The sequence below is a fragment of the Exophiala viscosa genome (assembly GCF_022695815.1).
Source record: "Exophiala viscosa unplaced genomic scaffold EDD37scaffold_5, whole genome shotgun sequence".
Taxonomy (NCBI): domain Eukaryota; kingdom Fungi; phylum Ascomycota; class Eurotiomycetes; order Chaetothyriales; family Herpotrichiellaceae; genus Exophiala; species Exophiala viscosa.
In genome coordinates, this window is record NW_026944357.1 from 1,161,397 (window position 1) to 1,177,314 (window position 15,918).

The following is a 15,918-nucleotide window of genomic DNA, read 5'->3' on the forward strand; positions in this document are numbered from 1 at the left end:
AGATGGCTTCACCCCACATAGGGCACTTCGGACAAGCACAACGAGTCACAAATAGGCACGTTGGCCATGAACATATCAGACATTCAGGTTCACCATCACTTCAATCTTGCAACTCTTTCCAGCCGAAATCATTCCCGCGACCGAGCCTTGCGATCGACTCAACATGTCTGAAGAGCTGCCCCCAACCCCGTTGTTGTCCACCGAGAGGGGCCACCACAGCGGTATACCGAAGCGAATGGAATCGGAGGCGAAGCTTGCAAAAGCGCGATTGTTTTCCAACAAGACTCTTCCGGACAGTGTCGCTCGACAGAGGGAGATCCCCAGGTTACCGCCCAACATCTCCCGCGAGAGCTTCAACCGGGCCATGGCAGAGCTGCGGGAGATTCTCGGTGACGCAAACGTCGAGTTGAACGACAAGCCGTTGGTGGATGGGTGGTACATGGAGCACCCGTACGTTCTTGTCTCTTACTGATTGCTCCGTTTTAATTATGGAACAGAAACACTCATGATGCCTTTCACATCACCGATCAAGAAGAGATGGTCTGCAGCGCCGTGGTTTTTCCATCATCCACGGCCGAGGTGCAGTCAGTGGTTCTCTGGGCCAACAAGTACCTGATACCCATCTACCCCATTTCCATGGGCCGGAATCTGGGCTACGGAGGCGCCGCCCCGCGCGTTCCTGGCTCCGTCGTGCTCGATCTCGGAAAGCGAATGAACAAGGTCTTGAAGATTAACGCGAGGAGCGCTACATGTCAGGTCGAGCCCGGCGTCTCTTACTACGCACTCTACGAAGAGATCCAGAAACTAGGACTACCCCTGTGGATCGATTGCCCTGACCTCGGCGGTGGCAGTGTGTTGGGCAATGCCATCGACCGTGGTGTCGGCTACACTCCTTACGGAGACCATTTTTCGAAACATTGCGGCATGGAGATCGTCCTTCCAACCGGCGAACTCCTACGTACCGGCATGGGCGCGATGGAGGGGAAAAATGGCACGGATAATCCGACATGGGAATCATTTCAACCCCCCTACGGACCCTATAGTGACGGCATGTTCAGTCAAAGCAACTACGGTATTGTGACCAAGATGGGATTCTGGCTTATGCCGGAGACAGGCTCAAAAACCTACATGGTGGTTTTCCCCAACGACAACGATTTCGAGCAGATTGTCGAGGTGATCCGGCCGCTCGCGCAACAAGGAGTTTTTGCGAACATCCCTCAACTGCGCAATGTGATCCAAGAGCTGGCGGTCTTCGGCAAGCCGAGGAGCGATTGGTGGAACGGAAAAGGCCAGATGCCGAGAGAAGAGATTCGCAAGCACGCAACTGCATTGCCGTGTGGAGATATTGCATGGGTGTTTTACGGCTGTCAGTATGGCGACGCCGCCTCCATCCAATCCCAGATGAATTGTATTCAAAAAGCGTTCTCGACCATCGAAGGCAGCCGTTTCATCTACCCAGAAGAACTGCCTGATGACCATTACATCCACGCCCGCACCAAGGTGTTCAGCGGAAATCCCGTGCTGAAGGAAATCGACTGGTGCAATTGGAAGCCGAACGGAGCGCACTTGGATTTCTCGCCGATTACGCCGACGCAGGGCGAGGACGCACGCATCGTGCACGACATCATACATCGTCTCTTCAAGAAATACGGCTTCGACCTCTTTCCCACATTGACGATCGCGGGGCGGGAGATGCATTACATTGCCAACATCATCTACGACATGTCCGACCCAGATGAGAAGCGCCGCGCCGTCGAGCTCATGTGTGAGTTGATCCGGGAGACGGCGGCAGAAGGGTACGGGGAGTACAGAACGCATCTCCTGCTCGCAGATCAGGTGGCGGCGACGTATGGATGGAACGACCAGGCGCTGCGGAGGTTCAACGAGTCGATAAAGGATGCTCTCGACCCCAATGGAATCCTCGCGCCGGGTCGCAATGGAATTTGGCCCAAAAACTACAGGGGGAAAGGCTGGGAGATCGAAGGACCGGAACGCATTCTGTCGGGGAAAATCGTACCTCCGGAGACGAAAACACAGCCTGCCGCTAGTGCTAGGAGCTCACGCTTGTAGGAGACGGGGAGGGCCATTGTTAGACTGATGTAGAGTCAATGGTATCATTTTCCCCAAGACTGAATGTCATAACGCGATTGTCTCCTTGTCATGGGCCAGGTCCAGTAACAGTAATGAGTGAAGCCCAAGATCTTGTCTTCGACCATGCACCATAGATTGAAAACAATCGCACAACCCGTATATGATAAGTCAACAACCCGCACCAAGCTAAGGCCATTCAGAAGGTCTTTTTCGGCTCCCAGATGACCTCCGCCTTCCCGTGTTCTAGACTCTCAGCTATTCGGTTAGACCAGCGCGACCCTCTGTGACCCTAGATACCAGGACATCCAGCAGCCAACTTTGCACGGCGATTTCACATCGGCCTTTTCAGGGAAACAGCGAGTGACGGGCGCCCCACAAGCGTGGGCTCTGGGAAATGAACATTGCCATTTCAGTGCCCCACCTGTGACTATTGGAAATGGAAACTCTGTATTGCGTCTGGGCTTGGAGTACAGTTCGTAGACGGCAACGTAACGTGACGGGAGTCGGGATGGGGCTGGATCTGCGGTCACAAGGTGCAGTATTCTTCGTCTTGGAAGACTTGGGCTAATTTGAATATGGCAGGTGTCCATTCGTGTCTCTGATCATATTTCAATCGATTGGCGTGCCGAACATCGTCCATGCTCACAAACCGAGTGTGTTTCTTGTCTAAAAAGAATGTCAGACTCTGCTATGAAAGGTCAGTAAGCCAACTTGCCCCCTTGGTCGGGCAACCGTTGCTCGGTCAGAAAGACGGTCCGATACTAATATACTGGGTGTTTAGTCATCGTGGTCGGCGCCGGCCTGGGTGGTTGTGCCACCGCGATGGCCATGCACGCTCAGGGCTTTCAGGTCGAAATCTTCGAGAAAGTGAGGGAGTTCCTGCGTCTCGGGGATTCGCTGGGACTTGGTGAAAATGCACTGCGATTGTTGAAACGATGGGGCTTGCACGAAGACTTGATCAAAATCGGCAACAAGTCGAAAATGCTACAAATCCGGCACTGGGAGACGGGCGAGATTATTGCCCAGCAGCCTCTGATGGACATGGCCGGCTATGTTGGTCACCGGGGAGATTATCATGCAGCCTTCCTGAAAAGAGTCCATGAGCTCGGGATCCCGATCCACATGGGATGCAACGTGGGTTTGCCGTTCGGATGCTCGAAAGAGGCAGTCCTTTCACTGTGTATCTGGTGTGACTTGACGTTTTCCAGGTGGTCTCGTACGATGACACAATCCCGTCGTTGACGTTGGCAACCGGCGAAGTACACAAAGCCGATGTCATAGTTGCCGTCGATGGTGAGTACAGTGCTATTAAGACCACTTCTCCTCTCGTCCTGGCTGATGCCGTCCCGCAGGAATCAAATCGCTGGCTCGCGAGCTGGTCCTCGGCTTCGAAGACAAACCGAAGTCATCCGGGTACGCTTGCTTCAGGGCATTTTTCAAAGGTAACCTCCTCGATCCAGACCCCATTTACCAAGAGTTCCTCGAAAAGGAATGTGTGAACATCTGGATTGGTCACGATGTGCACCTGATCCAGAATACGCTGCGCGACGGCGAAGAATTCAACTGGATCCTCAACCGGAAAGATCCCAGTAAGCTGGACCCGAACGAGTCCTGGTTCCATCAAGGAGATATGAACGAGGTCCGGAAGATCATGAAGACTTGTGATCCGAGGATCGCGGCGGCGGTGAACCAGACGAAAGAGTGTTTGGACTGGAAGATCTGCTACCGCGACCCTATCCCGTCGTGGGTCAGTAAGAACAACACGATTGCGCTAATTGGCGATGCGTGTCATCCTCACCTCCCCACCAGCGCGCAAGGCGCATCACAGGCGACCGAAAGCGGTGCTGTCCTGGCTGTGTGCCTGAAACTTGCCGGAAAAGGGCAGGTCCCATTGGCGGTAAGTCTGAACTGCCTGGTCTCTGGTACTGGCACACTCAAGCTGACCATGGTGCTGCAGACGAGGGTGTATGAGAAACTGCGATTCGACCGAGTTCGTAGCTCGCAGCTCAATGGCGAAGATCTGCGAGACCGATGGCACAATGCACTGCGAACGGTGGAAACCGGTGGCATCATCGATCCCGAATCCATCAAACTCCGGGTAAGTCCTGCTCCACCTCCATGGGTCGCGACCGGTGATCAGGTACTAATGAACGATAATCTCTAGAATCGTTGGCTCTATTCCTTCGATGCCGAGGCCGACACGGTAGCTCGATGGCGAGAGGTATCTTCAGTTGTACGAAAGGAGCTGGAGGACAGGAACGTCACCCCGTTGTTCGAGGCTGGTGCTCAACCTGTGCTCATAGGTTGAGTGACACAGTGAGGTGGTGGTTACTTCCTGATTCATGGCGCGTGTGAGGGTGCACCAGGTGAAGCATGGAAGCAGTGGCATAGACAGCCACTCCGTCGATCGTAAGTTACCTCTGTAGTCTTCCACCTATCAAGATTGTCCTCGAACAGTTGGCCACGATGAGGCTGGAGTTCGTCGGTCGAAACAGGCCTAAATTAGCCCTCGGGTCCTTTTCGGCGCCGGCCATTCCGCAAGCGCCTAGACTAATAGGGCTCAAGCCCAGGTGGTCTGCCTTATCAGTCCACGCCTGTACTGGCGCGCCAATCATGCCTCTACCACTGTGCTTATCACGGTTATGCCACCACCTCTATAACGTCTGTAGCGTTACGTTTATCGTGCCTAAGTTGTCACACGCCTATATCATGCCTAGATTGGTGATCTGCTATATTTATGTGGTGTCGTATTCAGCATTGACTATTTCTAGGTATATTTATGTAATCTAGCGGACATAGTCGTCGGCCTTGTAGCACCGATCCGACTCTCAACGATCCGCCACGTTGGAAATCTTGGATTGTTCTCGGCGTACATGTCATACTGAGTGGCTGCGTCACCCCTCTCTTCTCTCCTCTCGGCCCCATGTTATCCTAACCCAGGCTCTAACTCTATCCCCGCACGGCACGGGCATGGGCACTGGCAGACCTCCAGATCTTCACTGCAAAAATCAAACCCCAAACATCAGAAATCAAACCAACAAACATCACTGCATTCCGCGTATTGCATTGCACAGACGCGCGACAGTCGCCATCATATCCACCTTCAAGTTTCATATCTATCGCTCAATCTGGTTCCAGTGGCAGTGGCGGCCCAGGGAGTGCCGTGAAGCGGGTATCATGCCTGTGACTTGCATGCGTGCCATCGTCCCATAAACCTACCACAGACACGCCATGTTATTGTGTCCGAGACATACACCACCACTTCTTCCACCATGCGCAAGACACTCTTGCGCAAGAAATGTCAATACTGCGAGAGAAGATTCTCCAAGGCCGAGCATTTGAAGCGTCACGAGCGCTCACGTACGTCCGATCCCTTCCCATCCTTTTCCCACCACCGCTATGGTTATTCAGCTCCGCTGGTGAAGACATGCTGACCATGCGCTTCTACACGCAGATACAGGCGAGAGACCATACACGTGTCGTCTGTGTGACAAAAGTTTCTCGCGCAGGTACGCATTCAATTCTCCCCCCCGGATGCCCAAATTCGCTTTCCCTGGCCAGCTATGCAGACACTGCCACTGACGCTTCCTAAGTGACGTGCTGCATCGCCATGTGAGACATCATGCACAAGGGACCAGCGAGGACGCCGAAGCCGAAGCCGAAGCCGAAGTCTTGGACTCGGCCACGGGTCAAGATCTTATCGAGCCCCAAGCTTCGTCCGGCGCAGTACGTAACCTGGACAATGTTACCACCATCGTCGAGACCACAACCCCATCGTGGCAGCGATTACAAAATGGAACAACATCTTCGCAGCTCATCGGTCAGGCCACAGAGCCGGTAGCTGCCGCGTATGAAGGCGACCCGTTCTGGAATGCAAGCTTCTCCTCGGGCCTTGAGCATCAGATGAACCCTCATGAACTCTTATGGCCCGTGCACGTTGATCAGGACACGAATCAACAAGATGCCGACACGTTCATGGCAGTCCATCAAGAGCAGCCCTTGTTTCCACTATCCGCAGGTATCGAGGGCCACCAAAGACCCATTCAGCCAGCCGGTATGCAACAACCAGAAATTTTTGCTCAGCATCCGGTGTCTTCGACCACGTCCGAGTATCCAGAAATCCACCCCATAGCCTCCGGAACTTTTGAGGGCAGGCGGCAGGAGTCATTACCGCAGGACCGACCCTCGCCACAGGCTCGTGAATTGTTGGACACGCAGAGTCTTTCGGCCGCTAATTGGTATTACGACCTTGAAATAATCGGAGAAAATGCCTACTCATCTCGAGATCCCTTTCCACTAATGCCAGACTCGGCCGCATTCGATTTCGTGGACGTTATCGATCCTACCCATCCTCCAAATCGCACCCCTTGTCTTCCCCTCTCAAGTCAACGGTCAAACGACGACATACCAGACGAGCGTTTTGAGAAACTCATGCGGTGCTGGCCAAATCGGAGAGACGATGCGATCCGCTTGATGCAAACGCTGTGGCAAGATGTAGCCTCCCACACAGAAGAGAACTTATTCTCCCAGGCTTTGCCCCCTCCAAGAGTCCCTTATGATCACCGGCAATCCGGTTCTCGATGGGGCCTGGACGAAGAATGCAGGCTTCGACTTCAACATGACTGTGACTTTTCATTCTTGACAGAACATCCCTCCCCAGCAAGGTGCAACAACAACAACGATCCAATCGACCATGACGCTTCAATAAGAGAATCAATATCAGGTAGTCCTCGCCGTAACCATCCGATCGCCTCAACCGTCATCGACTTTCCTCCTGCCGAGATACTCGATATGAGCCTGGACCTATATTTTCGCCGTTTTCACACCCTCATCCCTTTTATCCACGTTCCGACTTTCGATGCAAAGTCTACGCCCAGCTCCATGCTGTTCTCCATGTGCCTGATAGGCCTGACAATGTTGAACACGGACGGCGCAACCAAGTTCGTCCGGATCTGTTTCTCGGTATGTAAGGAAGTGTGGCACGCTGCCCTTGAATTCTTTTCGCCTCGATAGACCATTCCATGTCCTCTAACGACGTGGTTTTGTGCATAATAGAGTATCCTCGAGAAATGCTCCACGGAATTGGCATCAAGATCCCTCGGAATATGCACGCCACCGCAGCTGATGTCCACCTTCGCAGCCTGTTATCTGACCGTGAATCTTGCGACGATGAGCCCAGTAAGTTACGCCTTGCCAATCGTCATGACTGTTTCCACCGCCCTGTTCTCACCCCGATTTAGGAAACGGCTCATCACGAACAAGCACTGACGCTCTCTGTGCAAATGATTTCGGTCAGTCTCCATCCCCTACGGTTGAATCATCGAAAGCTAATGAGTGCCGGAGATCGCGCAGCGGCATGGTCTGTTCACGGCCAACGACGGAGACCCGTTGACCATGACTCTAATAGCACAGCATACAGATGGTGAGCAAAAGTGGAAATCTTGGGCTCGAATTGAATCGGCCAAAAGGTCTGTCAAAAGCAAGACTGTCTAGGGAAGTCTGGGCGACTGACGAGATGGCCAGGTTGATTGTCTGTCTCATCATGGCCGACTCATGGTCCGCATACATGTTTCACACCAGCCCAATCATTCACACGGACCGACTTCAAATCCTCCTCTCCTGTGAGGATGCTCTGTTTCGTGCTGGGTCTGCGAAAAAGTGGGCTCAAATTGTCCATAGCGGCAGCCTGGTTCTCATGCCTTCTTTGGCGCTCGATCCCAGTTCTGCACATCTCCAAAAGTTTGAGACACCCCTTGATGACTTCGGTATGTATGGATTGCTGTCCATAATCTGGCTATACATTCTCGAAGCAGATTACCGCCTGCTTCCCCCGAACACCCACAAGGTAAAAGGCAAGTTGCGGGTGCCATCCGAGGTGTACGCCCAGGATCCGCGAGTCAGATTTGTGGGGTCCCTTCTGTTCAATGTGGTTGATTTGTATGGAGATCGATTTGAGCGTATGAATCCAAATTGCATGGTGTTGTGGCACAGCATGTGCATAATGTTGACCACCGACCTCCGCATCATCGAATTGGGAGCCGGTTGTGCTGGGGCCGGGCGCGCACGGCAGGCGTTGGACGATATTGCGGCCTGGTCACAAACCGCAGCCGCCCGGAGGGCCTGCGTACACGCCGGCCAAACATTCATGATCATGTCGAAGCGGAAGGTGTCGGATGGTACCATGTTCCACTCCGAAGCCACGCTCTTCATTTCTGCTCTGGTCCTGGGTCTTTACTTGCTAACGGTATCCAATACCGCTGAAGCCGATGGGAACGAGACTTTGGAGAGCTTGGAGCTTCTTGATGATGTTGATTGGCGGTCCGTGGTCCACGAAGGCCTCACGCCCAACGGACAACCATACAACGGAGCTGAAAGCCTGGCCAAAAGATTCATCAGAGATGGTGGCAGCATCCAATTCTCCGGCCTGATCCACCATGGTGGGTACCAATCTGCACGGCGGATACTGCTAGACTACGCAGGCCTGCTGGGAGACGTGGGCAGATGGAAAGTGCGCAATTATTCTCGTGTTCTGCGAATCTTGAGCGACACTTTGCTGGATGTCGACATACCAGCCTCTGGGAATGACTTCTGAGCCTCGTCGCGAAGCCTCAAAGCCTTGGCACCCTAGCCACAGCCGAACGGAATCGTTGGTCAAAACCACAGTATTGGCAGTTAGAAGCCGATCCTTGAATCCATATTGCGGTCAAGGACGAGGCGTCGTCGCTCCAACTGAACAATTTCTCACAAAGGGAACGGACCAGGGTTGTTCCGCCTTGTGAATCTCGGTACATCAGCAGCCGCTTGAAGGTAGGGGCTGCGTATCTCGGGTGAGGACTTTGGCTCGCATTCTAGGACTGCTTCGGCTTTCCCCAATTGTTGGGTCTGACAAGCCTCGCGTGAGCAATGGACTCTGGATTGCGCAGCTTTCACTGCCTGAAAGGTCAATACGCCATGAGTGTGGTCGTGCAATTGTTGGCAGGCATCATTTGAGACTCTCCGTTGCTCCGTGGCACACGCTGGCAGACAATCAGCGCCGTGCAAGTCCCCACCATCTTTGGGTGCATTGTCCTCGCCGTCTAGGACGTGCCCATCGGTCTCAAATATACGGCATACTATTTAACGTACACTTGCGCCGGTATTCCGAGAATATATTATACGTGATACTTAAATCTGATGCCGCATAACCATGAAATAAGAGGCTTCTTAAGTACGGTATCTCATCTATTTAGTTACATTTAATCTATTTAGTGGACACTCCCGGTTTAGAGAACCGTGTTAGGACCCTGTCTTTACGCGGCATTCATTAGTGCGTCTTGGATGGGCGTTGGGCTCATATACTTACAGTTGTGCTGAGGGTTCTCGAGCTATATGATCAAAATGGACCGGAACTTGTAGTGCTATATATCTAAGAAGTGGAGACTAGCATACTGAGGAGGTTCTGTCGAAGCATCGGCCGCTTATCCGGCTGTTGAGGCTGCGGTCGTTTGACAATGAGGCCTGGGGTCCGGCGCAGTACGGAGTACCTTAGAAAGGCGGACAAATCTGGGGTAGTTAGTTATCCTGCAACAAGTAGCTTCGTGTATAAGTATGCAAAAGTTAATTTGAAATATCTTCGAGACACTATGGAAGTTATTTTAAGATGGGAGTAGTCATCGCAGCCATTTCTTTCTGCCTGGGAGTGTCAGACAGCCCGAGTTCTTGTTTGCGCGACCATGGCAACTACACGAGGACTGCAACTTAATCAAGCTGAGCTGGTGTCTCCTGTAACATCAAGCATGAATATCGGATCTTTCGGACAAGGTTGTCCTCATTACTGGTGCCACTTCTGGTCTTGGAAGAGCAATCGCAGAAGCATACGCTGCTGCAGGTGCGTTCGTCGTTGCGGCGGATCTGACGCCGCATCCTCTAGTCGCCCCAATTTTCACAGAAGCAATGAAACAACCAGGCTTAGACATAAGCACTCCGACTGTCGATCTCCTCAACCAAAGTTTTCCTTCCATCCACCAGAGCGCAACCTCGAGCCATGTTTGTTCACTGCGATGTCACTGACTCTGCGTCTGTGCGTGAAGCCGTGGTGTCCACAGTTCGACGATACGGCCGTCTCGACATCATGGTCAACAATGCCGGCATATCCGCCGTGACCAAATCGGCTTCCTTCCAGGATGGGGGACGTTGCAGGTCGCATGAAGTCGAGGATGAAGTCTTCGACAAGGACATGGCGGTCAACGCTCGCGGTGTGTGGGTTGGTGTCAAATATGCCGCAGCACAATACCTGGAGCAATCGCCACGTGCCTCTGGCGACCGAGGCTGGATTATCAATATCTGTACCGCCATGGGCTTGGTGGCTTCCGCCGCCACGGCTTCATATTGTGCGTCAAAAGGCGCGGTCTTGCAGTTGACAAAAGCCACCGCCTTGGACCATGCCAATGACAGGATTCACATCATTTGTATCGACCCTGGGTATATAGATACGGCAATGCTGGAGCCGATGGAGGCGAAAGCGGCGGAGGTCAGGTTGAGGCACAGACGGCCAGAATACGAGGGTTGCATCCGTGGGGACGGATGGCGCTGCCAGAGGATGTTGCAGGTATGGCTGTCTTTCTGACAGGACCAGGAACGTCATTTGTTGTCGATGGCGGGTATACAACACAGTAGCTGTGTTTGTCCACACTCTTTGATTCTGTAAGCTGCAGCATGGCTTGACAAATGCACCCATTCGTTCTTACTGCAATATTGTTTCCTGCGAGCATTCCGCTGGACCATGCCCACAAGGCATACTTTCCCGGCAGTCCAACTCTTCACTTAAAGCTTACTAGTTGATTCGTCGAGGATTGAGACCTCAGCAGGAAACTCGGTGGTTGAGGAGGTAAAGGCTGGGGGTTTTGTTCGTACCGCGCCTCGAGGGACAAGGTTGGAAGCGAGCGAAAAAGTGGCTTGTGGTACAAGGTACCCATGACTTTCGTATCATCAAACACTTCCATTGCCGCAGTGGTCTCTGCAGGTCATGAGTGTCATAATCCTGTCAAGTCAATCGTCGTGGTGCGCTTGTACGTGGCGTCCTCATCATGCGCTGGAAGCATGTCCTGCCCACCCTCTTTGAAACCAACGTAAGTTGCAAAGATTCATCTGCGCACTTCCGAAATGAAGAAAACTTGTACTCCGTGGCAAGAAGGGAGCAGGAACATGTTAGGTTAGTTGTGGTTGCGGAGTACAAGTACGCAAACACAACAATCAACAATGCGCCAAATGCTTCCGGAGTTTATCCGGTGCAAACTGCGATCGCAGATATTGTTCGCGTCTTCCTCGAAATTCGTTCCTTCTCTCCATGTTATAGGCGCACTCTCCTCTACAACCACCACAGTCTAATTACTGTACCTGACGCCGCTCTTCCTCGAGGGACGTAGCAACCGCGCGTTTGTGAGAGGATGTGATACAAATGCATCGAGATTGGGATCGATTTTCGAGCACTGGACGAATATCATGAGTATAGCACTTTCAGCCATTTGTCAATCTTGATGCAATAGGTGTTACGATTACAAGCGTGCTTTCATCATCCTGTCCTGCTCTTCAGCGATCTCATCGATCTCCTTGGTAGTCCCAATCCTCCAGCTCACATCGTCACCCCACTCCTTTCCGCCGTTTCCTTCAACCTGCTTCCAACGCCATCTAGAGAGGTCTTGCTTACCATCTGCTAAGAGTCTCACAACCCACTCGCCGACAATTGGCATCATCTTGAAACCGTGTCCTGAGTCTCCGGACAAGACAACCAGAGAGTCCCCGGTATTGGGTACGAAATCAACACAGTAGTCAGAGTCGGAGGTGTCCGCAAACCAGCACATTTTTTGTTCAACAAATGGTCGGTCCGCCAACCACGGCAATGTCTCTCTCAAAAGCCGCCTCAGTTTCTCCTCATCGGATGCCGGGATGTAATTTGTAGGCGTTTCTAATGACTCTGAAGGGGGTAATGAGGTGCCCGTGCTCTTGTCTGTATTGACGTACCCGGCGCCCAAAGGACACAGTTTAAGCAGCTTAGTGGCTGGGTCAGGCTCAAAAAAGAACCCCAGGTCCCGTACGTTGAGTACGGGGATTCCTCGAAGGTAGTCGCACTCTCGCTCAGTCAGGCGGACATGGGCCACGGACCAGCATTTGGCAACGACGAAGGAGCCGATGTCTGGGATCAACGTCGAAGCCCACGCTCCAAGGCATAGAATGGTACGTCGAGCTTGATAAACCTTTCCGCTCTGTAATTGTACCCCTGTGCAGCGCCGCTGAGCGAGGTCTCTGGTAGTGCTGTAGAGGAGCTTCACCACCTCGCCCTCCTTTGGTCCAAGAACGAATTTGATCCCCCTGCCGCTTAGATGCCTGTAGATGTCTGCCATTGTGTTGGAAGAATGTGCATAACCAGCGAGACGGTTGAAATACCCATTGAAGCCCGTCATAGGGCCAGGAAACTGCCAATATATGTTTCGAAAGTCGTCGTGGCCACTCAGGGGCACGATACCCGGAGCAAACACGGGATGATCCTTCACAGAAAGAAGCGCTTTTTGCAGGTGGTTGACCGCTTTTTCTGGCGCTGCGCTGGAAGTGGCGAGCACATAGCCCACCTGATGAAAGTTCGCCCCCCAGAAGGGAGTCTTCCAGCGTTTAATGGCTTCCTGAAACCGGCATTAGTCCTTGTCTTCGCTACACCGCAGCCGGACAAGGTCCTGCTAGATGATGGTCGAGCTTACTTACTAATGCAAATTCAGTGTAGAAGTCGTCTTCATATTCAGCTCGAATGATCTTGTTCAAGTCATAAGCCCCAGAGTACGGTGAAGGTATCTCAGATGCCCGATCGAAGACAGTCACGTCGGTGTATCCTGCGTTGATCAGATGAAGCGCCGTGGACAATCCCCAAGCTCCAGCGCCGACCACCGTTACACTTTCTGTTCTATCGAGAGCCATTCTTAGGCCCTCTAAACCACAATGCCCAATTAATGTATCAATTGACTAAGGATCGCAGTGGCTATTTGTTATTGGGCGTCATATCGCCCAGGGGAGAGCTAGTTGAGAGTCGCCGCTTGTCATGTCGACGATCAATGCACAGACAAAGGCGCTGCAAATACATTCTTTTGAGGTAAGAATGGCTTGTGGTTACCATGTCAGATCATGGATGGGGAAGAGTTGCCCCTTTCGGTAATTTGTAGGGGGTCGGCAGGTTTCCCGAGGACCCTATCTGAATGTTTGACAACCGGGTGTTCTGGCCTCGCTAGCCTCACATCTTTCTAGTGAACCCAAGCACAACATCAACTACTGCGTCTGCCTGTGATCGGCGTTAGATTGCAAAAATACGATATCCTCAAAATCCGGAAGCCCCAATATTGCAGACTTGTCCTGATCAATCAACATGAACACCACATCGACGGCCCGCAAGCTCCGTATCGCCATTCTCGGCTGCGGTAGGTTCCCATTAAAAAAACTTCAACCCCAATCACCAAGAGTTCGGCCACTGACGCTGGATGTCAGGGTTTATGGGAACAGCATTGTTGTCTGGCATTCTCAAGAACATCACCCACTCTCAGCATGAGGTACACTTCTCGGTCACTGCGTCCTCTTATGCCTCGCTTCGGCGACTCGATAAGAAATTCGCTGGTCAAAGAGACCAAGTTGTTGTCATCACTGGCGACAATGTCGAAGCAGCCAAACCCTCTGAAGTGGTGATCCTAGGGTTCCAGCCACAGCAACTTGCCGAGATATTGAGCAACTCGGCTTTGCTGGAAGCAATCCGTGGCAAACTGGTCATCTCCCTGCTGGCAGGAATCTCCTCGCGACAGATTACGCAGACAATCTATCCCAATGCAGAGTTGAGTGAAGAGAACCGAGTAGCTCGGGTGATCCCCAGCATTGGCGCACAGATCAGGGAGTCGATGACACTAGTCGCTGAAACTCCTTTGTCTTCGTCCGACAGTGACCTTGTGGCCTGGCTGTTCCAGCAAGTTGGCCGAACGCAGCATGTACCGGAAGAGCTCATCAATACCGTGACAGCAGTCAGTGCGGCATGTCATGCCTTGACCGTCGTGGCAGTCGATGCCATCGTAGACGGAAGCGTAGCCGAGGGCGTACCTCGTCAGATGGCGCTCGACGTTGCAGCACAATGTCTACGCAGCTCCTCCACGTTACTGCAAGGGCATATGTCCATTGAGTCTCTGAAGGAGTCCATGTCCGTTGCTAGAGGTATCACGATCAATGCTCTTCTGCAACTTGACCGGGGCCACGTGAGGCCAGGGATCTCTGACGCCGTGACACATGCCGTACATTACGCACAAGAGTTCACTAAGGCGGAATAGTTGTTCTTATTGCATAGATACGAAGATAGAACTCATGTTCGTTGCGCTCCTTCCACAGAGAACCAGTCCAGTGCATCCATATCCATTGAGTCCGCAAAGTCCATGAGCTGTTCTGCCGTGAATCCGTCCTGCCAGTTCAGTTCTTCAATATAGAAGTCCTCGGGCAGAGATTGTGAAGAGGCCACGTATGAAGGAGGAGGATTAGGTGGAGGTTGAATAGATGGTGGTGGTTGCTGGCCAAGGTGTTGCACTTGGCGTTCATTCTGTGCCACATAGCCAGGCATACCTGATGACCTGGGAACAGTGCTTCGCTGAGGTATTGCGCCAGGAGGCAAGCGATTCAGAATCGCCTCTAATTGTTGCAGCTCTAACTTGATCAATTTGGCAACTAGGTTGCCTCGAGATATCATCTCGTCTAGAACTTCGGAAGAGCGCTGCGACCAATGCAAACGGTCTTTGCTTAGAGAGGGATCGACCCGTGCTGCCATCAGAAGGGCAATGGACGAGGTGAAGGTGGCATCTAAGTCGAAAGGAAGAAAGCTTTCTATGGGAAGGCCGTCAGCTGGAGTGTCTTTCCAGTGCTCTTATATGAAATGCGGATTCTAACCAAGAAGGCCGTGATCCTGCAAGGTCGACAGGATGCTTAACATCTGCTGAGCAGATTCAATGCACATCTGCAGCAAGGTGCGGACACTTTTGAATGGATGATTCGACGTGTTCATGTTTGCATCCGACTGTTCCATCCGACCTTGCAGAAAGCTGTAAAGTATTGGTCGTGTTGTGAGAACAATACACTAGGCGCCCATTAGCTCGCTGGCACATTTGGCGATGGCATCGTCAGCGTTGTCATACCTGGTGGTACAAAAGATGCAAATAGCCAGATAGTCTTGAAATACTGGCCCTGGGACCGGTCCCTTGAATGCTGAACGAGCCATTCAGTTCATCGGTAACATTGGCAACACTCTTCAGGGCTTCTTTTGTGACGACGAGGAAGCGTTTGTCTAGCCGTGCTTCGTTACCGTACACGGCTGTTGGTTTTTAGCACCTTACCAGTGTGGCATCCTACCATGGACTTACTGTTGAGTATCTGGGCGAGTACCCTGGAAAGCTTGATCTGTATGTCCATCGCCATTGTTCTCTGCGGCTGATTGGGAAAGGTAGGTAGCTCTGCATTGATTGACTCGTCCCCAATCCCCATCGGTACTCCCATTAGGGAGGACATCTGGCGATCGAGGATGTAGACAGTCCACCACACTTTACGACACCTTTGGACTAGGGCATCGTCCACCTTCTGGCTGCGCATTTCTGTATGCATGCCATTCTCCAAGGCCATTCGCAGAGCTTGCCCAATCTGGGATCTGTTAGCAAGTGGGTATCGGGATCCACAGCAAGACGCACAATACGATAGGCCGCGCCCCTGAAGTCGATGCATTGTAAGTATAAAGCGGTGCAACACAAGACTTGTATCGATTCAACCGGCTCGGCATTGCAGAACGCGAAA

The 15,918-nt window shown here is 52.4% G+C and overlaps 7 protein-coding genes across 7 annotated transcripts; 5 read left to right on the forward strand and 2 right to left on the reverse strand.

The window, feature by feature from the left end:
- Window positions 1-163: 163 nt before the first annotated feature.
- On the forward strand, window positions 164-2,191 carry EDD37DRAFT_681379 (glycolate oxidase; the record flags this gene model as incomplete). Its single annotated transcript, XM_062819749.1, has 3 exons — window positions 164-450; window positions 498-2,000; window positions 2,104-2,191. The coding sequence occupies 3 exons, from the start codon at window positions 164-166 to the stop codon at window positions 2,189-2,191; spliced, it is 1,878 nt and encodes a 625-aa protein (XP_062670304.1).
- A 119-nt stretch (window positions 2,192-2,310) lies between these two features.
- EDD37DRAFT_630971 (salicylate hydroxylase) lies at window positions 2,311-4,812 on the forward strand. The gene is made up of 6 exons (XM_062816618.1): window positions 2,311-2,788; window positions 2,873-3,225; window positions 3,300-3,384; window positions 3,444-3,988; window positions 4,049-4,189; window positions 4,256-4,812. Exons 1-6 carry the CDS (start codon window positions 2,767-2,769, stop codon window positions 4,397-4,399), a joined length of 1,290 nt encoding a protein of 429 aa, XP_062670305.1. The 5' UTR covers window positions 2,311-2,766; the 3' UTR covers window positions 4,400-4,812.
- Window positions 4,813-5,363: 551 nt separating this feature from the next.
- Window positions 5,364-8,683, forward strand: EDD37DRAFT_657938 (uncharacterized protein; the record flags this gene model as incomplete). The annotated part of the gene is made up of 8 exons (XM_062818934.1): window positions 5,364-5,451; window positions 5,546-5,600; window positions 5,685-6,475; window positions 6,503-7,053; window positions 7,147-7,269; window positions 7,332-7,382; window positions 7,435-7,559; window positions 7,615-8,683. 8 exons carry the CDS (start codon window positions 5,364-5,366, stop codon window positions 8,681-8,683), a joined length of 2,853 nt encoding a protein of 950 aa, XP_062670306.1.
- Window positions 8,684-9,680: 997 nt separating this feature from the next.
- Window positions 9,681-10,746, forward strand: EDD37DRAFT_686892 (gluconate 5-dehydrogenase; the record flags this gene model as incomplete). Its single annotated transcript, XM_062819923.1, has 4 exons — window positions 9,681-9,854; window positions 9,892-10,078; window positions 10,101-10,605; window positions 10,626-10,746. The coding sequence occupies exons 1-4, from the start codon at window positions 9,804-9,806 to the stop codon at window positions 10,744-10,746; spliced, it is 864 nt and encodes a 287-aa protein (XP_062670307.1). The 5' UTR covers window positions 9,681-9,803.
- A 672-nt stretch (window positions 10,747-11,418) lies between these two features.
- EDD37DRAFT_630980 (oxygen oxidoreductase) lies at window positions 11,419-13,183 on the reverse strand. The gene is made up of 2 exons (XM_062816619.1): window positions 12,826-13,183; window positions 11,419-12,746 (listed from the first exon to the last, which is right to left on the reverse strand). The coding sequence occupies exons 1-2, from the start codon at window positions 13,033-13,035 to the stop codon at window positions 11,625-11,627; spliced, it is 1,332 nt and encodes a 443-aa protein (XP_062670308.1). The 5' UTR covers window positions 13,036-13,183; the 3' UTR covers window positions 11,419-11,624.
- Window positions 13,184-13,352: 169 nt separating this feature from the next.
- Window positions 13,353-14,733, forward strand: EDD37DRAFT_694609 (pyrroline-5-carboxylate reductase). Its single transcript, XM_062820087.1, has 2 exons — window positions 13,353-13,529; window positions 13,597-14,733. Exons 1-2 carry the CDS (start codon window positions 13,478-13,480, stop codon window positions 14,415-14,417), a joined length of 873 nt encoding a protein of 290 aa, XP_062670309.1. The 5' UTR covers window positions 13,353-13,477; the 3' UTR covers window positions 14,418-14,733.
- Window positions 14,450-15,904, reverse strand: EDD37DRAFT_650303 (uncharacterized protein; the record flags this gene model as incomplete). Its single annotated transcript, XM_062818235.1, has 5 exons — window positions 14,450-14,961; window positions 15,025-15,211; window positions 15,270-15,445; window positions 15,495-15,768; window positions 15,821-15,904. The coding sequence occupies 5 exons, from the start codon at window positions 15,902-15,904 to the stop codon at window positions 14,450-14,452; spliced, it is 1,233 nt and encodes a 410-aa protein (XP_062670310.1).
- Window positions 15,905-15,918: the final 14 nt, after the last annotated feature.